The sequence below is a fragment of the Diceros bicornis genome, chromosome 7 (assembly GCF_020826845.1).
Source record: "Diceros bicornis minor isolate mBicDic1 chromosome 7, mDicBic1.mat.cur, whole genome shotgun sequence".
Lineage (NCBI taxonomy): Eukaryota > Metazoa > Chordata > Mammalia > Perissodactyla > Rhinocerotidae > Diceros > Diceros bicornis.
This window is the reverse complement of record NC_080746.1, coordinates 48,921,834-48,947,707: the sequence shown is the minus strand read 5'-3', so window position 1 is coordinate 48,947,707 and position 25,874 is coordinate 48,921,834. Positions and strand designations below refer to the sequence as shown.

The 25,874-nt window shown below is 37.5% G+C and overlaps 1 protein-coding gene across 2 annotated transcripts; it reads right to left on the bottom strand.

Annotated features, from left to right (window-relative positions):
* Positions 1–6,040: 6,040 nt before the first annotated feature.
* Positions 6,041–24,861, bottom strand: CCDC90B (coiled-coil domain containing 90B). Of its 2 annotated transcripts, XM_058545498.1 has the most exons (10): positions 24,679–24,758; positions 21,990–22,074; positions 20,137–20,256; positions 18,834–18,937; positions 13,957–14,058; positions 13,257–13,298; positions 13,089–13,160; positions 12,616–12,669; positions 10,810–10,924; positions 6,041–6,803 (listed from the first exon to the last, which is right to left on the bottom strand). In XM_058545498.1, the coding sequence occupies exons 3-10, from the start codon at positions 20,219–20,221 to the stop codon at positions 6,742–6,744; spliced, it is 636 nt and encodes a 211-aa protein (XP_058401481.1). In that variant the 5' UTR covers positions 20,222–20,256; positions 21,990–22,074; positions 24,679–24,758; the 3' UTR covers positions 6,041–6,741. The 2 variants fall into 2 exon arrangements, with proteins under 2 accessions (XP_058401481.1, XP_058401480.1); XM_058545497.1 differs by lacking the exon at positions 21,990–22,074 and having other exon boundaries at positions 24,679–24,861.
* Between the last annotated feature and the right edge of the window lie 1,013 nt (positions 24,862–25,874).

Genomic DNA, 25,874 nt, shown 5'->3' with positions numbered 1-25,874 from the left:
CCACTTTATATGGGACGCCGCCACAGCATGGCTTACCAAGCAGTGCGTCGGTGCGCGCCGGGATCCGAACCAGCGAACCCCGGGCCGCCGCAGCGGAGCACGCGCACTTAACCGCTTGCGCCACCGGGCCGGCCCCCTTCCAATATACTTTTTATATATTTATGTAGGCAAGTCAAGACTTGAGATAGAGTAATTAATTTTGCAAATATTCACATGAACTTTAAAGTATAATATGTTACAGTCTAGTAATCAAAAGAAATCCAGTTCTAGATATTAAAATTACTGAAAATTCTCTTAGGGCTTCAGAATAGAATTATAATATTTCTTTTACTTTCTAGAGATTACTACTGCTAGTATAGATATGATTTTTTTTTTTAACTTTTCAAGTAACTTGACTTTTAAAAAGCATCTGGACTTGGGAGAAAATGCACCATAAGACCAGTAAGTTCTAGAAAAGGACAGCTTTATAATAACAACCCAATATCTCAGGAAAGTTTTGCAAAAAATGAAAATCAGCGCTTGTAAAAGGAAAAGAAAAAAACATAATGTGTGCTTGCTAAGAATATTCATGTAATAATCTGCTTTAGAATTCAACCATTGTTCTGTCTCGCAAGCTTTATAAGAAAGGAATACAGAGATGAGGCAGATTGGACAGGATAAAAAAACACATGGCTTTATTATTCTTTCTCCCCTTTTTTCCCCTTGATTTTGCTGACCAAAAAACAGCCATGGTATTTCATTTCAGGTCTGACTTCAATTCCCTCACTTTTCCTATCCCATGCCCCCCTCTTTGACCTAGCAAAGATTTGTGACTCTCTTGGGGCAATTATCTAGATCTTGCCTCCCCCTGAAGATCTGTTTGCTAGCTTTTGGTTTCACTGGCAGCACCCTTCTCATCATACACCAGACTGCCCACCCTCTAGGCCCTGGCATGTGCCTTATATGGATGCTAAAGGCCATTTTGACTCAGTATCATCAGGACCAGTTTGCCCTGACATGAGTGCATTTGATTGCTTAAGACCAGTTCAGGCTGGTCAAGGAGTTGTAAGCAAGTGTTAAAAAATGGCTTACCTATCTTTTTGATAACCTTTATAGTCATTATTGTTAGTTTCTCTATGGTTTCCAATAGGCTTTCAATCTGTAGTAATAATAATTGTCAACATTTATGGGGCACTTACTACGTGTGAGGTCTATGCCAAGTCCTTTACATGTATTCTGTCTTAATTCTCACAACAGCTGTATGATAGATATATTTTAAAGATGGAGATTAAGTAATTCGCCCAGAATCACACAGCAATGTGGAGCCAGGATTCTAACCTTAGCAGAGAAAGTTCAGAGTCTGTATTCTTCTTAACCACTATTGGAATTCACAAATCCAACATTTCCCTCACCTTCTTGGACTACACATAGCCTTACTTCTTCCTTCTAGCCTGGTGACCCTAAAGTTAATCTTAACCCTGGAATTTGTTTGTTATACTTGTTACAGTTTTCTCAAGGCCACGTCTCTAGTTTCTGTCTGTACCAGTGAGGAAGGAAATACCAGAAGAGTGTTGTTATAGAAGCATGCACCTGTGGCAGAGATTCCCTGGTTGTCCCCAAATATCTGTTCTCCCCTTTTTCCATAGTATTAGATTTACCTGGGCTTCTGGCTGCTTAGGATAAGTACTTACTTTCCAGCCTCCTTTAAAGCTAAGATAGCAAGTTGTGGCCAATAGAGTATGAGCAAAAATGATGTGTATAACCTTAGGATCATGTTCCTAAAGGGAAAGGGCTTGCCCACCTCTTGCCCCTGTGGGGGATCAGAATTGGCCGCCCCAAAATGTGTCTCTTTGGCATGACGATTATTTTGGGTTGGTTACTTTTAAGAAACCACGGACAAGGGAGAAGCTCTGAAAAATAGAAGTTACCCTTTGTAAGGGACATTTACGTTTGTGAGGGAAATCTCCATTTATAAAGGTATCTCCCTGTCTGTACCAGGAAGAAGGGAGGATGACCTTATCTCTAGAAACTCTTATCAGTGTGGAAGGCAAAGACTTAAATCTGCATAATAACCTTACTCTTGTTTACTGTGCTTTTCTGGTACTCTCCCATAACTGACTCCCCCTACCCCCAACATCCTCCTTTGTCTTTAGCTGAAGATCGTATTTAAGATGTCAACCTTGGCCATTTTAGCGAGTTACACGTTTTTCCTGGGTTTCCCCCATGTGTACATACATGTTATTAAACTTGTTTGATTTTTCTCCTGTTATTCTGTCTCATGTCAATTTAATTCCTAGCCCAGCCATAAGGACCCAGAGGGTAGAGGATTTGTCTTCCTCCCCTACACCCCTTCTTCTGGAATGTAGATGTGATGGTGAGTCATTGGACCTTGTGAATGAGGGCAATACCAGGGATGGTAGAGCAATAAGATAAGTAGGAGCCTACGCTCTGACACCATGGAGCTGATATATTAGCCCTGGAATGCTTACGCTTGGACTGTAGGTGAGAGAAATAAGCCTCTATATTATTTAAGCCACTGTTATTTTGGATTTTATTATAGCAGCTAAATCTAATTGTAATACAACCCCCAAATTATGTGTATTTAATTATAAATCACGTATATGTATTATTGTCATGTTATATGTAGTCTATTCCAGCACTAACAACCAATTCTTTAATTTTTCTGGACACCAATTGGGTGTTCAACAATTCACTTCTGATGCTAACTACCCAGAGTTAGCGTCAGACTCCCAGGTTAAGGGCTCAGTCTTACAAAACTGCCCCCTCTTCAGATACCATTCACAAGTTCCAGGTTGTCACTGGTACTTCTGATTGATTGACTATATTTAGAGGTTCCTAAACCTCCTCCTCAAGTTCAATAATTTGCTGGAATGACTCACAGAACTCAGGAATACACTTTACATACTATTACCAGTTTATTAGAAAGAATACATCTCAGGAACAGCCAAATGGAAGAGATGCATAGGGCAAGGTATGGGGTGAGAGAGCTTCCATGCCCTCTCTGGGTGTGCCACCCTCCTAGCACCTCGATGTGTTCACCGGGTTGGCCATTGGTGATTGAACTCAACCTCCAGCTCCTCTCCTTTCCTCTCCCCTCCCTGGAGGTTGATGTGGTGGGTCGGGGAGGCTGAAGTCATGCCTTGGTCTTTCTGGCAACCAGTCCCTATTCTGAAGCTATGTAGGAGCTCCCAGCCACCAGTCATCTCAGCATACAAAAGACACTCTGAGATTCCAAGGCTTTTAGGAACTGTGTGCCAGGAAAACAAAAGCAGCTCCTAATCACCCCTTATCACTCAGGAAATTACAAGGGTTTTAGAAGCTCTGTGCCAGGAACTGGGAACAAAGGCCAAATATATATTTATTATGACACATTATGTCAATGAAACACAAAAATAGAAGTGAGGATGTTAAAAAGAGACATAAGTAGAAATTCTAATTTTTTTTGCCATGCCTCAGTAGATTGTTTATTCATCTCTTGAAGTAGAGGACTCAACTTGGAGATTATTAAGGTGTCGAGTAAGAGCAATGAAATTTGGAGTTAAAGTCTATGTGACTTACCTGCTGTGTGACCTTGGCATGTCGCTTCACTTCACTTAGTTTGTTTCTTGAGCTATAAAGTAAGCATAATACCACCTGCCTAAGAGGATTGCTGTGAAAAATAGGTGAGTTGATATGTTTTTTAGCATATTCACTGTTGTATAGTCAATAGTAGCTATTCTACAAGACAATCACTAATTTCAGTGTTGGTGACCATGGCCTTTTCCACTGCCTCATTTTTCTCTTTATGTTAAAAATATTTAAAACTTTAAAACTTAAACTTGCATATCTGAATTCTTAAAGATTGACAAAATGGGCATTATAAGCTTTGAACTGTTTTTCAAATACGGTGAAGGGTTTTTTATTGACTCTTGACTAGTCCTTACATAATCTTGCCTGGTCTACTTTGTTACCAAGCAGTATGAATGGGCAAGTTAGGATCTAATGTATGGCCATAAACAAAGCGACGGTGGCTGATCCTCTTGGAGTCTTCTTACAGACTTACAGAAAACACCCAAAAGGTTTAGTGTTCTCAGAAACCCAGTATAAATGAGACAGCACACCCATAATAAAATATTTAAAAGATTAAAAAGTTTGGATTAAGGTCAGTTGAGATCTGTTCATATCATTTATTCCACAGGCATTTAACAAGCACCTCATATATGCCTAGAGGCCTCCTGAAAACTCAACAGTTTAGTATAAGAACCAGACATATACAACAGTAGCTATTTTATAGTGGGGTACAAGTGCTGGAATAGAGGTGTAGTTTTGAGGCACGTGGGAACACAATCCTCTCATCTTTCTTCATTTCAGATATTTCCACCCCCTAAACAAAATCTGTCTAAATTCCAAAACTACCACCAAAATGAAGTTTCCATGGAAAAGATATAGGATCTAGAAGTAATGGAAATAGGGTATGGTGTATATGTTACTTCTATTCTTCCATTATTGGATGCAAAGCACTTCACTTGCTAAATCCCTAAAGACTGAACACAAAATCTATTTTATCATTAATGGCTATGAACTGGGAATATGCATCTTTATTTGTTGAGGTTTGAGGAGATCTAATACATGGCACCCCTCCTTCCCATCTGGGTTGTGAACCTAATTGAAATGAAGAACAAATGAACTACTATAGAGGCCTAAATAGTACCTTTATTTACTGATAAAACTGATATTGGAGAATATGGTTTATATCTTCAGTCCAGTAAGTTTCCTATCACTGAAACCTAGAATTGGACAGACTAACTCACCCTGTCCCAAGCATCACTGTACTGGCAGGCCTCACCCTAGAGGCTGAGCCTGATCCCACAAAAGGAGAACAGAATGAATGCTCTCTGTAGACAGGCTGGTCTCAAACAGGAGTAGGGAGGAAGTGGCTGGGCTACTTGGGCCTTGTTTCTCCTTTCATTTCACTTGGGGCAGGGTGGATGAGGGGAGGAAGAGTGATGACAATAATGTTATGCTACTAGAGCTTCCTTCACATGGAGGAAAGAAGTATTCCCTCTCAACATTTTAGCATATTTTAAATTGTAACAAACCAACAATTACTTATTTGTTTACTCTCTGTCTTCACTGAGATCGTAAGTTCTATGAGAACAACCATGTTCACCTCTGCGCACATGGGGACAAGCATGTTTTCTGGCATGTAGCACACATTCTTATTTACTGAGTAAACAAATGCACTATAGAGTTTGTTACAATGGAAACTTTTGGTTCTTATTTAATAATCCAATAAAAATTTATAATGTGCGAAGAATTTTCTTAGGCAAGAGGATTCTGAGATAGAAATGAAGCAGAATGTAACAAGATAATATTAAACTAGAGAGAGTTTTGTTTTGAAAACAACTCAGCATTTAGATGTTTGAAGAAAATTTAGTTGGAAAGCCTCTGATACTCACTCACTGGACCATATAGGCCAGTCTTTTGACTGCTCTTTACTTCAGATTCCCTATTTATAACTAAATAAATGACAGGGTTATTTTGAATAACTAATGGATTATCAAACTTTTAAAGCTATTGCCAAGGCATTAAGAAACCTTTTGAAATGTTTAGCACTTCCTGGCCTTGGCTTCTTGATCTGGATAAAACTAAAGGTCTGAGATGAAAATGATATTTTGTACTTTCCTTGAAATGACCTGTATACTACTAACAGATACTATTATATATGAAAAAAAATATAGTAGACCCAATAACAACAAAAGTATGAATTTCCCCATAATTTTCTTGAGAGTAGGGGTTATATATCAATAGACATTTGTGGAATTAAAGTAAATCATAAAAAAAGCTTTATCAAATAAATTTAAGATGGGTTCCTAAGAAGCAGGAATAAACTGGTTTTTGTGAATCAGAAAATTTTAAAATATATGTAATAATCAGAGCTCCAGATTTAGCAACTCTACAGATTTCATAGTGTCATACACTTGCACTAGGGCACACATTATTTTAAAATTTATTGTTTTAGTTCCTTACAAAAAAAATCAATCTCCAGCTATATGGTAAGTCACTTATTTAAAATCCAGACAACTTTATTATAATATTTTATTTTATATGAAAAGGTAATTGTGCAGGAGTTATCTGGGAAGATAAATACAGTAACAAGTGTGTAGGCTTTGAAATGGTTTTCAAATTTGTTGCAGATACCAAAGAAATCCTATATGATTTACGTAATTGTTAAAGCAAACACAAGAAAACTCTGGTTCAGCTTCTATGAACTATCAAAAGGGTAAAGACAAAAGGCTCTTCTATCTCAAATTAATAGGTTTGGAATGGAGCTTTTCAACATAATAAAGACACATATGGAAAACAAAGACAGAACCTGCCGGTTGCGTGTAGTGGTTAAGTGGTTAAGTTCGTGCACTCAGCTTCAGTGGCCTGGGGTTCGCAGGTTTGGATCAAGCCATGCTGTGGCGGCATCCCATATAAAGTGGAGGAAGTTGGGCACAGATGTTAGCCCAGGGCCAATCTTCCTCAGCAAAAAGGAGGATTGGCAACGGATGTTAGCTCCGGGCTGATCTTCCTCCAAAACAAAACAAAGACAAAATACATCTTCCCATTCTAAAAGATTTCTTTTTAGTCCATATGTACTTTGAATAATGTTTTTGTATTAAGTTTCTACTGCAACTTTCAACGTTCAAAGTCAATCTCTCCTGGCGTGGCGTTCTAAGGAGTCAACAGCAGCAGGAAGAGCACAACATAGCCGTGTCACTCCTTTTTCCAGAGTCTATAAAATCCCAGCGCTATCGCTAGGCAAGTAAACACTGAGGCTGTGAAAAGAAGAAACCATGTTACAGATCATGCATTTGTGATTATTTTACAGAGACAAACAGAATAACATCATCTGCAGTTTAAATGAAGAGCAAAAAACAAATGAAATCCTACCAATTTTCTATCTTACGTTTTTCATTCCCTAGAAAATTAAGCTAAAGAGGGCAGGATTAATACCAATTCTTCTTAAAAGCTTCCTGTATTTTAAACCAGAATAAGGATGACAGTAATTTTAAAATGTAGATTATAAGTCAGAATCTATAAACTTTTTAAAAGTCATTATTAACATTAGTATTATTAACTACTTTAAATAATTATGAACTCTAATGTCAGATCTTATAAGTGAAAAACTATCTTACCTATATTAAAAGACACATATCATTCACAAGAAAATTTTAATTGCCTTTTCAGTAAATTTAAAAATAATTTTTCTCATAACTATTAAAAATTTATAAATAAAAAATGAAATTTTAATGAAAATCCCTAAAAAAAATCAATGAGGTAGAAGAAAAGGCAGAAAAAGCATCAGGCTTTTTAAACAGTAAATATACCACCTGCTCTTTGTTACATCATTCTGGACAGAAAACCTTCTATTCTACAGAAGCTGAATCTTTTAGGGACTCCCTAGTTTCTAGTTTGTGTAAACAGCCACAACTTGTAAAATACAGAGTCTGAGACAAAGGGCAAAGTTCTATGACTAAAGACACAAGAAATAGCCTTTCATAGTAAAGCTATCCTAATTTTAATGTATGAATTTAATTATACATTACCCCATTTCATCCCATTACTTACTGAAACTTTGTTAATGACAAGATCATTTCCTTAATTTTAAGAAATGGGATTAGGTGTTTCTAAGACACATAGGGAAGCTGGACATTTGAGGAGAAAGAATAACACTTCAAGTTTCTTGCCTTGTTGCCACTGGTCTATTATACATTCTCCCATTTGATCCTATACTGTTTTCCATGTTCCAGGCAGCGTGCTGAGCAATTACATACATTACTTTATTTAACCACAATTAAAACCCTATGAGGTTTTACTATGAGGTTAGTAATATTATTCCTATTGTATAAACAAGGCAACAAACCCAAAGTTATAATGCTAGCAAATGGTGGAACCAGGACTCAACACTATGTGGACCTGACTCCAAAGTTGTTTTTAAAAAAACATTCTGTTATCCTTATTTATCCCTTGTGACTGAAGGACTCAATCTAATTTGTCATTTTTTGAGCCATATAGTGCTAGCTAAGTGGTTATAGTCTTTGCTAACCCAAACAGCTGATAAATTAAGTCAGACTAACAAATGAACACTTATTTATTGTGAGGAAGGAGGTATTTCATTCCTTTATTAGAATAAACAACACAATGGTTACTGCATTTAAGTTTCTCTCTCATTTCTGTTGTCAGCTGTTATTTCTCATTGTTGCCACTGTGCTATCCCAAATTGCTTTCAAATCTGTTGTTTATCTTCTATGGCCTGTCTAGGACACATCTACATATATGTAAACTGCTCATGTGAGCATGTGCCTGGTACAGCTTAAGTATTCTGTAAGTGGTTTATTATTACTTGTCTGCCCAGAACAGAATCTCCTACCTTTTACTATATAAAGTAAATGGAAACTGCCATTATCTTTACAGCTCTTCCCTCCTGGGCAACAGTGATCCGGGTTAAAAGGGTGATATTTGACCCAAGATGGGCCCTTCAGACTCCTTCCCTGGGATTTTCTGAATTGGAACTAAGGAAAGGGGTGAAACTGGAATGATATGAGTCTGGGAGCTACTGGTGGCCATGTTTCCAATCCATGGAGGAAGCTGGTATAAGAAAATGAGGCAGATATTCAGAGACAGGATATGGAGTAAGTTGTGATTCCAGTTATCCCTGGGATCAAGCTATACCTCTGTCTTTTCGTAATTCAGTATGTAAGCCAATAAATTCCCTTTTATAAAAGCCTAAGCTAGTTCAAGTTGGATGTATGATACTTGAAACTAACAGAGCCTTGACTGATACATGCTAGGAAACCAAATAACCACAATGATTAAGATTTACAATTTTATAAGGATTTCTTCTCTAAGGGAAATGCAAGATATTTAATGCTGGGGCTTTATTAGTATTTTCTACTTTTTTTCCTGTGCTCATGATTGAATTCAATATGTGAATCTCAGGTAAGTGGAGTATTATTGTCTCACTGGCAACATCTCAGGTATTCTACGACCCAATGGATCCACTCCTGACATTAACTTCCCATCTACTGAGAGTGTGGGATGCGGATTTCCTAGAAGGCTTACCAGTAATAGCAGCAGTAAGCATATGTTTGGAGAAGGATAAGGAAGGAGAAAAAAATGCCTTCAGAACTGTTGGTTGCAAATCCTCAGTGAAAAAAAGGAAAGGAAGATATCTTAGGAAAGGTATTTTTCTAAACAATGACTTGCTGATTTCTTTTGCCACTGCCATTAAGTCTATTAGAGTGAGTCAGCCTTGTATATATCCACTTCTGAATGAAAGCTTCACCATCTTCAAACTGAGGGTAAAAAGGATTGTATTTTTAACTAAGATATTGATTCTTCAGGTAAATACTCGAGAGGAAGCTGAGTGGAATTTGAGATCTATTTTTAAAGTGGGAATGAAGACTCCAAACTGGACTGTTTCAAAATTTCCCCTGAGAGTTACCATTGAACTGAAGATCTCTAGTTCCAGAGACTTTGCTAGAATAGGGGTTTTCCAAAACTTCTTTTAGCCTTAGAACCCTTTCTGCAAGTAAATCTTCAGCAGAAGCCCAATATTTTAAAAAGACGAAGCTGAGCCATTCAAGTTGAAGACAGGAAGTGGGTATGCATCAGCTGAGGAATGGGGGTTCCATCTTCACTCCTCCTGCCATCTCAACATAATTAGTAGCTGCCCAGAAAACCACCGGTGGTATAAATCAGTGCTTTTATTTTGGACGACAATTTAGATGTGCATAGCAATTTATTATACAGAAATACTAGCTTAAGGACACAAAGATACGTTTATGTGTGTGTTTACTCAAACACAAACATATATATGGCTGTTTGGTGCAACATTGTTTTTAATAATGAAAAATTGGAAGCAAATGTCTGTTAGAGGTTTGGATAAATTATGGCATTTTCATACAAGGGAATACTATGCTTTCTAGTAAAAAGATGTCTATATATGTATTGATGTGGAAAGATATTTAAGACATTTGGTTAAACTGCAAAAAGTTATAGTCTGTACAGTATGATGTAGTTATTATTTTAAAAATCTGTAATGTTTACATACAGAAGAAAAAGCCTAGAAAGATATACACTACTAATAGTAAATACATATGGGTACAGAGTGGAAGCTTTTCACTTTTACTATATTGCTTTTGAATTATATGAACAATTTATAATGAAAATATATTACTTTTTATAAAAAGAAAGAAAAAAGAAAAGTACTACTTGACTAGGGCATTCTTCTAACTCCTTGGGGCCCTGGAATTGGGTCAGGTCACACGGTACTTGAGGAGCTCAGGATGTGACAAATAATCTAATTTTGGTCTAGTATCTGTGCTCAGTCAGTTGGATTCAAGGTAGGAGGTAATTTTTTCCCCCTTTGCTTGCTATGATTTATAATGACCTATGTCTATTTTAGTTATCTTTCTCTGTAAGTCTACTCAAGTCCTTATGGAAAAGCATAGCAATAAAAATTAAATTTTCATTTTTTTCATTGTAGAATACCCAGTTTATCTTTGCATCATTTTGTACTTATGTTTATATATTTCTTTGGGATCCGTATGCTTTTTCCTATTAGTAAATTGTAGAGTTGCCTGTTAAACTTACATCCTAAACTTACTGCTTATTAAACTTACATTCTTCAGGCACTGCAGAGGACCAAGCAATAAAGGAAACCTGTTATAGCTCCTCTGTTTTTTCTTCTGTGCTGGCCATGGTTACCTTGGGAGGTAGTAGCTAACAGGTCTGAAAATCAAATGACAGTAATTCCTTTTCTGACAAACACAGCCTTACCTGCCAGATAACGAATTGTCTCAAGCTTGTTAGACTCCATCAGAGTTTTTAAAGAAGCAATTTCAGTGTCAATTTTATTACTGGTTTCTGAAATAATACTGTTGGTTTTGGTATCCTGTAGTAAATAAGAATAAATCAGACAATTAAATTTTGTTTCTATGTATTATGGACAAAAATATTTACATTAAAAAAACCCTCACTTATGGGCTAATTATTTACTACAAAAGTCTTAAGTGAGGAAACACAGAAAAGCCCCATGATATAAAAAATTAACATTACATGAACATCACAAACTGACAAAAAATATTTCTTCTACTTTGATATTTGGAGACCATTTCTTAGGATTATCACATTCTGAGCACTGTCTACTAAGGCCTCATAATAAGATATTTGAGACCTAAATATATAAAAGGATAAACTAAGAAAAAAAATTTTATCACAGAGCTATGACTTCGTGTGTATAAAGTCCTTAGGATATCACAGTTAAAATTTTAAATACATTTTGCAAAAGAAAAAACCCACCAGGCTTATAACATAAACTGGCACCATTGTTAAAGGAAACAGAAGGGCCGGCCGCGTGGCTTAGCGGTTAAGTGTGCGCGCTCTGCTACTGGCGGCCTAGGTTGGGGATCCTGGGCACGCACCAACGCACCGCTTCTCCGGCCATGCTGAGGCCGAGTCCCACATACAGCAACTAGAAGGATCTGCAACTATGACATACACCTATCTACTGGGGCTTTGGGGAAAAAAAAAAGGAGGAGGATTGGCAATAGATGTTAGCTCAGAGCCGGTCTTCCTCAGCAAAAAGAGGAGGATTAGCACGGATGTTAGCTCAGGGCTGATCTTACTCACACACACAAAAAAAGGAAACAGCAGAAATGCTTGTTGGGTAACACTAAATGCTATGTATATAGGGGCTAAGGGGTAAGAAGAGAGGGAGAGAAGATGATACTTAGAGCTCAGAAATTAGCTGTGAGAGAATTTGTTGATTTCCTTGCTTATCTCCTTTATCTGGCCAGAAGTAAGAGAAGAGAATAGGATGTTTGGAAGGACAAATGAGACCTTCTCTTCTATTAAATTATAAGAAAGAAAGAGTAATGTCTCTTCTGTTAGAATGTAGACCAAATGCCTTTTACTTTAAAGAAAAGGACTAGGCTGAGTCAGAAAGCTGGGTTTTACTAAAGCCATAGAGACTGATTACAATTGAGGATTACTGACAAGGTAAACAGCAGTTATGAGTATATGAGTATGGGGTTTAGAATCCAGTTTCATATCTTGGCTCTACCACTTATTAGCTCTGTGACCTTAACCTCCCATTTTCCAAACTGGTAAAACGGGAATAAGAGCGTCTACCTCACGGAGGCTGATATGAGGATTAAAGAAATTAATAGACAGAAGTAAAGCAAGTAAAACAATATCTAACATATAATAAACACTCAATAAATATTTATTATTTTTTAAAATTTTAAGATAATTATTTAATTCAACCTAGGCACGCAATTAAATACTAACTGTGAATGCTGTCTTTTAAAAAATGGTTCTTTTCTATGTAAAAGTAATTTAGTTAAAAATAAAAGTATGCTACCTGGAAAGCTTGATTGTGGCTCAGAGGTCACAGCTCAGACTACCATCCACCTGGTGGCAACTTCCCCCAAAGTGCTGGTTAACTATAGTAGCTATGAGATAATCATGGATTCTATAGGGCTAGCTTTTTAAAGTCCAAACTTATAAAATGATACACACAAAAGCAGTTACAAAGGCTCTCTGAGAGCTGTACAAAAGAGAAATTTTTACATAGTAGCTTACCTTTTTGGTAAATTCTGTGGTTGCTTCCATAAGTTTCTTTTCTTGATCTGTAAACTAAAGGATGTGACGTATCAGGAGGTTAAAAAAAAGACTAAAAGGAATTAAAAAGGAATAAATAACCAAGAAAGTACATTTAAAAGCACATTACGGGCCGGCCCCATGGCTTAGTGGTTAAGTGCGCACGCTCCGCTACTGGCGGCCTGGGGTTCGGATCCCGGGAGTGCACCAATGCACCGCATCTCTGGCCATGCTGAGGCCACGTCCCACATACAGCAACTAGAAGGATGTGCAACTATGACATACAACTATCTACCAGGGCTTTGGGGTAAAAAAAGGAGGAGGATTGGCAATAGATGTTAGCTCAGAGCCGGTCTTCCTCAGCAAAAAAAAGAGGAGGATTAGCATGGATGTTAGCTCAGGGCTGATCTTCCTCACACACCAAAAAAACAAACAAACAAAAAAAAACACATTACCATATCTGTGACTCTGCTCCTTTCTAGGTTGATGTCCAGTTTATTATCTGCTCTGATTCGACTGGTTTCATTCTTTAAAGAAAACAAAAATATTAAAGTGATCTTGTAATGAATATTTGTTCTGAAATTAATAAAATATTCTGAAGTGGAAAAAAAAGTTTCACTTACTATCAGTTGTTGCTTAACTTGTTCTAATTCAATTTTCATTTTCTAGGTATAAAAAAGATCACATGCAATTGACATTAAACCAAAAGCCCATATTATGGTTTATTCAAAAAATCTGAAACTCTGGATTAGCAAAAATTGGACAATCTATGGATTTCTAATATACAATTTGATTAAAAATAAAGACAAAAAAAGAACTGCTAGTTCATCATATTCAGAAAATTCTTATGAACAAAACATTAGAAAATATATTTATGTTTTAGTATTCTACTTTAAAAAAATGACTGATATTCTAAATTTAAAAATATCTAAGCTAGTGGATAACAAAATTCCAACTGAATTACAGAAACACATTTTTCTCTTAAGTGACAAAAATAATTAGTACAGAATCAAAATGGAAAATGCCATATTACTTTCAGTTCTGAGAACATAATACTGAGTTACACTAGAAATTTTATATAATATATACAGCTCAAAGATTTTTCCTTTTATGTGACTTTATAAGATACTACTCCTTTAGTATGCAAGAAACTATGATTTATACATAGATTGGGTATGGTTAAACATATAGTATATTTTTATCTAAAAACTTGTTAATAATAATTTAATAACCACATAAAATCATTATTTTGTCCTATTATTCACCAAGTAGAATACTGGTGAGACCAGTTATTTTATTGGTATTAAATTACACATGTATCACCTCATTCTCTGCTCTCAGATTTGCAAATTCACTTTTCTCTAGGATGACCATGTCTTTCCTGATGGAGTCCAAATGAGCCATTAGCTGTTGTACTGTTATTTCCTAGAAAAGCAAAATTAAAGTAACCTAGTGATCTACAGAATGCCATCCCTTTACATGGAATTGTTTGTATGAAACTTAAAAGAATTTGTGATCATGCTACAAAGTACAATGTTGCTTGGCTAAGTAAAAAAAACAAAACAAAACATATGAAACCTATATATCTGCAATATCAAAATGAAAAGGAACAGGAGATTCAAGGAAGAAAAAGTATTTCCCAGTAAAGAGAAATAAATGTCTAAGTCTTTTTATTGAAAGAACCCCAATAAAATGCTTATTTAATCTCTGAGAGTTCCTCAACAATTATTTTTAATACCTACATGGAAAGGGTTTTCTTATCTTTTATTGCTTTGATTTTAAGAAATTTTCTACCATCAGAAAATTCTAGGGTACTGGATAAGACTCAGCAGTCAGGTACCAAAACAAAATAGGTAGAAGTATAGTTTAAAAAATTACCCTGTGTCAGCATAACATAATTAGTTTTGTTTAAATTCTCTTCCTATATTTGGCACTGCAAAGAACATGTGAAAGAAAAGGGGGCCCCTATCTGATAGATTTATAAGCTTTTGCTTTGCTAGGGAGGGACATTTTTGTAGAAATGATTTAAGGCAGCCTTACAAAGAAAATGTAACTTTTACCACTAAACTTCTTAAAATCAGGTGGCTTGTTAACTCATCATTTATCCCTCGTTACCAGAAGAAAAAGCAGATGAGGATGTAACCTTGAAAAGGACCCTCTATAACAGGGTTTATAAACAAAACAAAAAAGCCCAAAGAAGAACAGGATCACTAATGGAACTCCCATTTTTTGTCACAATTTGTGGCCTTGTTGCATTGTTGGGATTACTGTCCTCCACTGATTGATATGGGTGAGAAAGACTATTTCAAAACTGACTTGACTTTTAGAAAACAGAGGCTATAACAGTTCCAGATGCATGACCAAGAAATGACTCAGTCTTCAAAGGGTCTGGAATGCACACATCTTCTCTAAGTACAACTCTCAGATGGCAGTCACATAGAGTAGAGGTTAAAAATGTGAGTTCTGGGGGCCGGCTGGGTGGCACAGCGGTTAAGTGCGCACTCTGCTTTGGCAGCCTGGGGTTTGCAGGTTCGGATCCTGGGGGCACACTGACGCACCGCTTGTCAAGCCATGCTGTGGCGGTGTCCCATATCAAGTAGAGGAAGATGGGCACAGATGTTAGCCCAGGGCCAATCTTCCTCAGCGAAAAAGAGGAGGATTGGCAACAGATGTTAGCTCAGGGCTGATCTTCCTCTCTCTCTCTCTCTCTCTCTCTCTCTCTCTCTCTCTCTCTCTCACACACACACACACACACACACACACAAAAGATGTGAGTTCTGGAGTCATGCTACTTGGGTTTGAATCTAAATGCTGCCATTTACTGTGAGACCTTGGGCAAGTTATTTAACTTCTTTGACCTCCTCATTGGTAAAATGGAAATAATAACTGTACTCACACCTTATAGAGATGTTTTGAAAATTAAATAAGATAATGCACATAAAATGCTTAAAATAATACTTAGCACATGGTTAGCTCTCAATGAGTGTTAGCTATTATTACCAATGAGAGCCATCTAATGGCTGAAGCGGGACAGTGTGACTCCAATGTTTTGATGTGGAGGAAGTGTTGCCTTAAATATTAATCCTGTCATAATATAAAGAAGTATTTTTTTACTGTGTATAACAGATACTCTGACTCTTGTCTTCCCTAACCCTCATCTATATTACTGGAGAGGGGGTTCATTTTCTTTTACGCAGTTCTGCTTGAAATATTCATGAGAATTAATTCATAAGTCATATAGAAGTGGCCTCTCGTGGTTTGTCAGTCTTGTTCTCCCAAAATATCATTATAAAGGAGTTCTAAGACATTAAATATGTTATCTTTATTTAAATCTTTAATAAAATGTTACTTTATTGCCAAGGCTACATAAGGAAGAACTGAAAATGTAATTACAAGATTTCTTGTCGAGTCTGAACCTGAGAATAAGGAATTGTACCGTGACTCTAATAGCCTCTTTTTATCTCCCATTCCTCTAAATACAGTCTATGACTCAAAAAGCCTACAAAACACAGGTGTCCATCTTCAAAAACTTTAAGTGGAAAAATATAATCCAGTATTAACTAGTCACGTCTATTAAAAGAGTGATCATTGTAACTGTTGTGGGGCCACCAGAGAATATGAATATACAGTAGTCCCCTTCTTATCCTCAGGGGATACATTCCAAGATCCCCAGTGGATGCCTGAGACCACGGATAGTACCTATCTCTATAAATACACTATGTATTTTCCTATATAGTTAGCCCTCCATATACACGGGTTCTGTATACTCGGACTGAACCAACCACAGATCAAAAGGCCTACAATGGTTGGGTTGCATCTGTACTGAACATGTACAGACTTTTTTTTTCTTGTCATTATTCCCTAAACAATACAGTATAACAACTATTTATATAGCAGTTACATTGTATTAGGTATTATAAGTAATCTGGAGATGATTTAAAGTATACAGGAGAATATGTGTCGATTATATGCAAATACTACGCCATTTTATATAATGGACTGGAGCAACCGCAGATTTTGGTATCCACGGGGGTCCTGGAACCAATCCCCTGCAGATACCTAGGGATGACTGTACATACATACCTATGATAAAGTTTAATTTATAAATTAGGCACAGTAAGAGATTACTAATAATAACTAATAATAACTGATAATAACTAATAACTAATAATAAAATAGAACAATTATAACAATATACTGTAATAAAAGTTACCGTAGATCTTAGCAACCTCAGCATACGATTTTTTTTCTTTGCTTATTAAGTCAAAAACTTGCACCTTTTCACGTAAGGGAAGCACTTCACGGCTTCTCTTTGGCATATCTGAATTGCCAGCATCACTACACTTGTGCTTTGGGGCTATTATTAAGTTAAATAAGGGTTACTTGAACACAAACACTGCAGTACTGTGACACTCAATCTGATAACCGAGACAGCTACTGAGTGACTAACAGGTGGGTAGCGTTGAAGTGGGAGAGTGTAAGATGTCATTATATTATTCAGAACTGCCCAATTTAAAACTTATGAATTGCTTATTTCTGGAATTTTCCATGTAATATTTTCAGACTGTGTTTGACCAAAGGTAACAACCCACAGAGAGTGAAACCGTGGATAAGAGGGGACTACTGTAATTCAGATTATAAGTGAATTCAGAATATAACTGAATTCTCAGATTGAGCAGACTTGATTTAATACGGCACTTTCTGAAGTGACCAAGTACAAGGCTTGTTTGCCTGTTGGCCCTGAGCCTCAGCCCCATCTTTCATGACAACTTTGTGCCTTATTCTATCCTAGAGGTGGGGTCAGCAGTGGGATTAGGCTTAAGGATGGAAAGGGATTTTAATTTCACACACCAGTAATAAAAAAACCAAAAGGTGAGTAGCAACAGTCCTACATCCAGTCCTACATTTTGAATGCAGGAATAAATGGTCCTGGCAGGATAAAAATTCCCCAAACCACAGTTTTAATTCATTGATTATATTATAGGTAAACTTTAAAAAATCTGATTTAAGAGTAAATTATTTTATTAAAAATGTCAGTAGCTCCATTAGCTTTTTCGGGATAGCTCAGAGGTCTGGGGAAATTAATTAAATAACTGGCTTTCTCTTTAGTGGATTTAGTAGTCTGTTACGATCCTGAATAAATTAAGCTAAAATAATGCACACACAAATTTAAAGGCAAGTTAAATCTAGGGGTTGAATGCTTTTAATTCTAATTAATTGGAGTTTAGTAAAAAATATTTAAAAGCTTTTGATCCTGCATGACCTTTAAAGTAATGAAACTTTATGCAAGAGCTTCTAATTTTATGTAAGAAAGAAATCCTAATTTCTCTCTGCTGTGAAATATTTATCTGAGGAAGGAAGCCTAAATTTGAAAAATTAAATTTAAAAAATCTAACCATAGGAAGAAGACAAATTCTTAAACATAGTGAATTAATTCATGATTGAGAGACTATGAATTATTCCACAATTAAGCTCATTTAGCTTATTCTAGCCTATATATAAAATTATTGCTTTTTATCCGTAGCACCACAATGACAATGCTTGCAAATTACTCAACCTCTCTGATCCTCTCTTCAGTGGCAAAACACAATAATTCTACCTACTTTTTTCAAGGTTGTTAGAGGGATTAAATAAAATTATATGTGAGAAGTCCCCAGCACTGCACCTCTCACATCTTAAGTTCTTAGTAAATGGTATTATTTGACTTTAAGGATTTGTGTATCCAATTGAAGCATCTTAGCCAGGTGATTTATGAAGTCCTTCCCAGCCATATAAGTCCTTTCTAGCTTTCTAAGTTTGTGAAAACTAACCAGAACAGACACATGACTGCAGTAAAATGTTCTGATTATACAGAAAGGTTAGCTCTTCTACTGTGGTGGATCTTCTATGGGGAAAAAGTTGTTCACTAACAATCTATTACCATCTCGTGATTCAAAATAATATAATTATCTCACACAAGGCGATTTGACAAAATTTCATTCTCTGTGTTACCATAATTTTGCTGTGACTATTCTAACTCCTCAATCTCTCTAGATATTGACTTGACCAAAGGTTTTTTTTTTGGGGGGGAGGGTGTCCCTTTAGAGAGAACAGTAAGGAAGATGTAGGTGTGGTTGGGAGGTGGGTGGGTAGACAGAGACGCAGTTATGAAAAAGACTGTCTAATGAAACTGTCAGAAGTGATAAAAATGAAAATATTACCTGTTGAGCTTGAGTGACCATCTCCTTATAGATACTATCCAGGCTGACATTTGATAAAGTCGTCAATAATGACACAAGAGTTTTTGCTTGTGCTTTGTCAAATCCTGTAGGCAGCAAATAGGTATTTATATTTTTTAAAAAGTGAACATCCTTATCAGAATAGACAGCTAGAATGACTTTCCTCATCATTTAAATTGTTATACTCCTTAAGAAAATGGTCACAATTAAAAATTTGACAGATGATGCTAAATTACTAAAAGCACTCTACAATTTTAATTCCCACTGACCCAGTTCCCCACATCTACATCAATACTGGATATTACTAGTCTTTTTTTGAGTGTATAATTGGCATAAAAAATGGTATTGCAATTGTTATTTTAATTTATACTTAAGATTTACATTTCCTTGGTCAAGCATCATTTATTGGTGCTTTTTATTTTTCTGTGAGCTGTTTGTTTATAGTCTTTGTCCATTTTTCTATAAAATAGCTGAACTTTTTCTTATTGATTCATATGAACACTTTATTTATTAAAGCAACAGCCTGTCATGTGTTGGTAACATTTTTAACTTTATAGATATCCTTTGACTCATAGGTTTGAATATTTCTGTAGTCACATCTGTCAGTCTTTACTTTCATTGCTTTTGAGTTTTATATCTTGCTTCCTTACTCTAAAAGTCTAAAAATATCCTATATTCTAGTATTTTTTGTAGTTTTTATTTTATTTTTTATATTTAGCTTTTAATCAATCTGAAATTTTTTTTCAGTAAGGGGATCTAATATATTTTTTCCAATGGCTAGTCATTTATCATGTCATTTATTAAATAGATTTTCCTTTTCCTAATTTGTAATACCTTCTTTATTGCTTGCTAAATCCATATATATACATGTATTATGATTATATATATATGTTTTGAATGCCATTCTGTTTGGGGTCTGGAAATTTTTTGTGCTTGTTCTTTTTCCTTTTTGCTATTCTTACACATGTCCTTGTATTTCCACATGGACTTCCGTATCAGCCTAGAAACTCTAGGGTTTTTTTCTTTTTTACATAATTGGAATCATTCTACACATGTAATTTTATGTAGTGCTTTTCTCACTTAACATATCTTGACCATTTCTCATGTCAGTAAATATTCTTCAAGCAATACCATTTTTATGACTGTAAAATATTCCACTGTATGGATGGTTCTTTTATTTAAATAGTGACTCTTAATGGTTCATAACAGTTATATTATCTTGATTAGGTAATTTATTATGAGTGCTGTTAATTTTCTTCTTTCAAGAGGTACCCATGTTTCTCACCATGAGTTTCCAAGTCCTGAACCAATGCATGGGTATCAAAAGTTAACTTCCTTTGTTCTAAAGGAGTTATGTCCACTCGCCTCATATCATATCCTTCCTTGGTTGTGGTGGTTAAGAAATCTGGAAAGAGAAGACAATGGTTTTTTTATTTTTCTTGTAGTAACTAATAGAAGTATCACACTTTAGCTTCTAAAGCATTTTCCCCCATCTATTTATAATACACTTCCAACTTTTCTACTTAGGAATTCTGTAATCTCAAGCAAGATTTATTGACTCCTCTGCATCCCTGACTTTATCTGAAAAGTCTCTAACATTTTTTGTACATAGCAAACATTCAATAAGTGTTTCCTTTCCTTCTTTTAGTGTTCAGAAATATTTTATTTGTTGAGTCAGTCTGAAATCATAATATACTATACACCAAAAGCTTTGGATATCACTACCACGTCTCTCATTACTGGTGAGCAGAAACTGCCCAACTCCCCTCAGTGCTCAGAAGTCCTTCATAGAGCTATGAACATTTTTTACACCTATATCCCCATCTAAAGCAGCTTTCTATACTCCACTCTCTTACATATCCACAGTTTATTTCCTACGTAGTTCTCAATTCTAATCTGAAATTATCTTGTTTACTGTTTGTCTCTCTGAACCAAAATATAAGCTCCAAGAGGCCTTGACTGTTTTTCATTATTGTATCTTCAGCACCTAGAACAGTGCCTGGCAAATAGTTGGGTCACAATACTTGATTGCTGAATCAATCAATGAATTTGATTTTAAATCCTGGAGTATTTACTGGTGTCAACACAAAAACCTAGGAAAGGTTTCTCACTTTTGAAATAAATGTCCTGTTTCAGTAAATTCATAATTTTTAACCTAGACACAGTATGGTCCTTTTCCAAATACTGCTGCTAAGTTTTATTAAAAGGCACTCTCTTTTGGGGAGAACTTTGCCCATATACAACTTCATTACTATTACTACATATTAAGTAAAATAACTGCTAATTAGTATAACTACTAAGCGAACACAAGGTATTATACTAGATACTTTATATACTGCCAAGTCAAGGTGGTATTTTCAACATTTGTAGATAAGAAAACCGAGCCTAGGACAGGTAAAGGTTTTGCCTAAGGTCACAAAGTCACTGGCAGATCAGGATTCAGACTTAGATTCTTCTGACTCCAAAGCTCAGGCTCTTTCTGTCACCCCATGCTGTCTCTCTTATTCATCCTAAACCACTTAAGATATTTAGGTACTTAAAATACATAGCTGCAACCTCAGGTATTACTTTTCTGCTAGTATAGTGTAGGGCAGATGTGATTCCTTCCTATTTATCTTTCCAGCCAACAAACATTTGAGTGCCAGGCACTGTGTGAGGCACAGGGGATGATGAGCAAAACCAGACATAACTGATGTTTTCATTGACTTTATAGACTAGTAGGCAGACAACAGGTGTTTTAAAAAAAAATCTAAACATAAACTCTAAATTCATTTATTTATTTTTGTGAGGAAGATGAGCCCTGAGCTAACATCCATGCCAATCCTCCTCCTTTTGCTGAGGAAGACTGGCCCTGGGCTAACATCTGTGCCTATCTTCCTCCACTTTATATGGGACGCCGCCACAGCATGGCCTGAGAAGCAGTGCCTCGATGAGCGCCCGGGATCTGAACCCGGGCCGCTAGTAGCGGAGCGCGTGCACTTAACCGCTACGCCACGGGGCCGGCCCTAAACTCTAAATTCAAATGATAAAAGAGTAACGTCCAGTCCTTTAGATTAATTCATTCAAATACCCAAATGTATTCTGTTTAACCAAAGATAAGAGAAAGCAGATGTAAAAGTGGATCAATTTTGAACACACACGTTAGTACAGTGGTCAGCAATCTTTTTGGCTTTGAGTGCCATCTGGAAGGGTTAAGCAGTGTGCCTTTGTGTGTCAATTAGACCTAAGGAGGGGGAGAAAAGGACAAATTAGAGGAAAAGGAATGGCAGATTTCAATAATAGTTTCAATAATAATTGCATTAGGAATAATGATTGGTACCCTTAGTTACCTACCTTGATTAGAAGTTCGGTCTTTTATTTGGGGTTTAGAGGAAAAAAATCAGTAATAATATTTATAAACATTTTACTGTTTTCACACCTATTAATTATTATCCTTAAAATTCTCATGTTATGGATGAGGAAAACTAAGGCTCAGACCAGCTCAATAACTAGAGGTCTCATGGTCTCAGAGCTAGGCAGGTGAGTACACAGTTCCTCTGACTTCAGTCAATGAACATTTGAATGCCTTCCACAAAGAGAAGCTTCCTACTGAACTTGGGATAGAGAGCAAATACCTTAACACTGCCAGCAAATCTTTGCAGGGTGCAGCTCCAGTCTCATGTGCCCCCACGCTCTCTGTCCCCCCTGGCTCTCAAGGGCTCTTTTATTTTAATTCCAGACATGCCATGTGCCTTCCCATGTACCCCTGCCCAGCCCGTTCAGAAAGCTCTGCTTTTCTTTGCCTACTCGTTATTATCCTTTAGAGTTCAGTCCGAAAGTCTCCTCCTCCGGAAAGCCTGCCCAGACTCCTTCAGGTCAGGTCCTTCTTGTTAGGGTCTTTCACAGTATCCTATGTTTTTTTGCCATACTTCTCACAATTTACACATTTATGTAACTGATAACTGTTTAACTTCCCCACTAGGCCAGAGGTCGGGTCAGCAAACTACAGCCTGCAGGCCGCCACCACCTGGTTTTCTGACCAGCTTTATTGTAATACAGCCATGCTCATTCATGTATGTATTATCTCTGGCTGCTTTCATGCTGCCACGGCAGAGTAGCTGCAAGAGACTGTATGGCCTAATGTTCTGCTAAGTCTGGGAAGTAGTAATGAACTAGGAGTCTGGCACTATTGGTCATAAAACTTAAGACAAATCCTATCACCTTCCTGTGCCTTCTCTTCTTCATCTTTAAAAAGGGAATTGGACTAGATGGTAACTAAGATCCTTCCATGGGTCAGAGGTCAAATTTTTCAAATTCCTTAATTACTGACATTATTAGGCAAGTTTAAACTACTTGTACACAGTAAACATTCAGTAATATATTGAACCAATAATGTGATGAGGGACACAAATCAAGTGTAAGGGGCCACTTAAGTTTCTCCAAGAACACTCAGATTCAAGTGGGGTAACTCAACAAGTATGTTGAAATATTATCATTTCCTTATGATTATCTATTTTCCAGTATGATATGAACTTTAAAGTTCCAGTATGATATGAATGAACTTTAAAGTTCATTCTTGGGCCGGCCCCGTGGCTTAGCGGTTAAGTGCTTGTGCTCCGCTGCTGGTGGCCCGGGTTCGGATCCCGGGCGCTCACTGACGCACCGCTTCTCTGGCCATGCTGAGGCCGTGTCCCACATACAGCAACTAGAAGGATGTGCAGCTATGACATACAACTATCTACGGGGGCTTTGGGGGAATAAATAAATAAATAAATAAATAAAATTAAAAAAAAAAAATAAAGTTCATTCTCTAAAAATGTTTAATATTGTTTTCATTTGAATATGTAAACAAGGTATATCTCTAAAAGTTTACAAAGATAGGATTGAGATTGGGGTGATTTCCCAGGGTTCAAAAAATGCTACCTCCTTTTATGTAAAATCCATCCTAATATGTACGTATGCATGCTAATCACCCAAATACATAACCAAAGACCTTGTGAAGGATCCTGGCAGCTCAACAGCAGTCATAATTACAGACAGGCGGTCAACAAATGCAGTCTTGCTGTGTGAGTAAAACGAAATAATGAGCAAAACAGCACAAAGCACAGTGGGTACCGGGTGGCTCAACTCCCTTGGCACTTAAGATTTAAGGTGACCAGAGCATGCTAAGGTTAGTACGAGGTGCCTACTGTGTGGACAACCTTCAAGAGTTTAAAAATTGGAGGAAAAAAAGATTCTGGAAACGTCTCTCAGAATAAAGTCAGATATGCTTCAGGACATACTGCTAACAGGGGGGCCAGCTAGTTCAACACTTATAACTTCTGGCATTCACGTTTTGTCTTTGTTTTTGAATGGCTCCTACGTGATTGCAGAGTACTGAAAATTACAGCGGAAATAAAGCAGACCTGACCTGAAATGTATGCTGTAGTCTACCGAAATCCTGGGCTCGAGGCCAGCACCCACATAACAGTCTAAGTTTGACCAAGCCACGAAAGAAATCAGGGCTCCGCAAAACAGATTAGCTTAACGCTTGCTCTGACCGGGCTACGACAGGGCGGGGATTATCAGCCTCATTTGATGCTAAGAAGGAAACAACCGGTCAGCAAGAAGCCTGGCGGAGCCAAATGGAAACCTCAGGCTCGCTCTCAGAAGAGGAAGGCGGTCTTCTTTTCAGTCCTCGCCCTTCCCGCCTCAATCTAACGGGGCGACAGCGAGCAGCAGGGTCGCCAGCGCCAGGAGTTGGGTGGGAGGAGGGCGTGGCACTCTCGCCTCCCGCTCGCCGGAGCGGGCGCGAACCACCGCCATCGTCTCCCTAGAGAGCACTCAGGTGCCACGTGCCTTTTCTCACCTCTCCGCAGGGCCGGCGAGAAACGCCCGCGGCGGGTTGAAAGCCGGCGACCCCCGCTGCCTTCAGAACGCAGGAGCCGCCACACACAGCGACCCCACATGTCCCCAGTTTTCGGGTTCGGGGGAGGAGGCGAAAGGTTCGATGAATCACGCTCAGGCTTTCGGGCAAGGTAGTTCTGGCACCATGAGGATGCTGGGAAATGTAGTTTTCGGCCTGCAGCAGAATCCTGTCCCAGGGCAGGCTCGACCCACCTTCCCGCAAAGCTGGGCCTCTTCACGGACGGACCCACAGTTCACTAGCATCATTCAGAGCGGCTCCGCTTCTCCCACCGTCCCACCCGTGCACGTCGTTACCGCCCTTAGAAAGCGGGATCTTGTCTGAGAACCTTCCGGCACCCGTTTCCTGGCAACGACATACACCGCAACAGCAGAAACCCCCTGGATAGCCAGCGGCCATTAAGCGCTTGGGCCGGTGGGAAACGGAGTCACATCTAGCCGCACAGCAACCCGGGACCTGAAGTCTGCGGCCGCTGAGCATTCTGGGGGCTCGCGAAGAAGCCTTCCGGGAAATGTAGTCCAGCGAGCCCCTCATTCTTGCTGCTTCGTATCCTGCTGCTTTGCCCTCTGGTGTACAGGAGGACGAACTTTAGTTGGTTTAGTCCCTCTTCAGGGAAACTCAATTCTTCCGTTTCTGGGGTGGTGCTGATTTTCACCACTTATTCCTCTCAGACCTCAGTTACTCCAGACTTTGCTCCACGTGGTAAAATGCTGAAAATAAGAACACAGTAGTTGTGGGGTTCAAATGTGCTAATATATTCTATGTAAATTCTAAAGTGGTACACAATTGTTAGGTTTCAGTGGCTTAATTATTCTCACAAGGATGTAAACAGTTACCACTGGATTTTTCTAGGTATTTGTTTTCGAAGCTTTGTCAGCATCAGCTATGCAACAAGCGCCATGCTAAACACTGAGGCACATTAAAAGAACAACGCTTGATTCGCCAGCTAGGGCCTTAGACAGTTTATGGATAGGAAATATAAATGGCTATTAAAAAATTGAAAAAAAAGGACAGTTTAATCTCACCAGTTTAAAAAAAAAGCAACACATAAAGATTACCATTTTTACCTAGTAAAGATTTTTTAAAAAATTATTAATACTAGCAAATATGCAATTAGATAGGGCCACTCATGCTGCTGG

What these genes read in the sequence shown, in the direction of transcription:
- CCDC90B (XM_058545497.1), bottom strand. Translation starts at nt 24,778, where the DNA reads ATGTGGGGTCGCTGTGTGTGGCGGCTCCTGCGTTCTGAAGGCAGCGGG. An exon ending in TCAGGACTTGGAAACTCATG is followed by an intron (nt 18,938 to 20,136) that starts GTGAGAAACATG and finishes TGCTGCCTACAG; the next exon opens with GATTTGACAAAGCACAAGCA. An exon ending in GACAATTCGTTATCTGGCAG is followed by an intron (nt 6,804 to 10,809) that starts GTAAGGCTGTGT and finishes TTCTTTTCACAG; the next exon opens with CCTCAGTGTTTACTTGCCTA.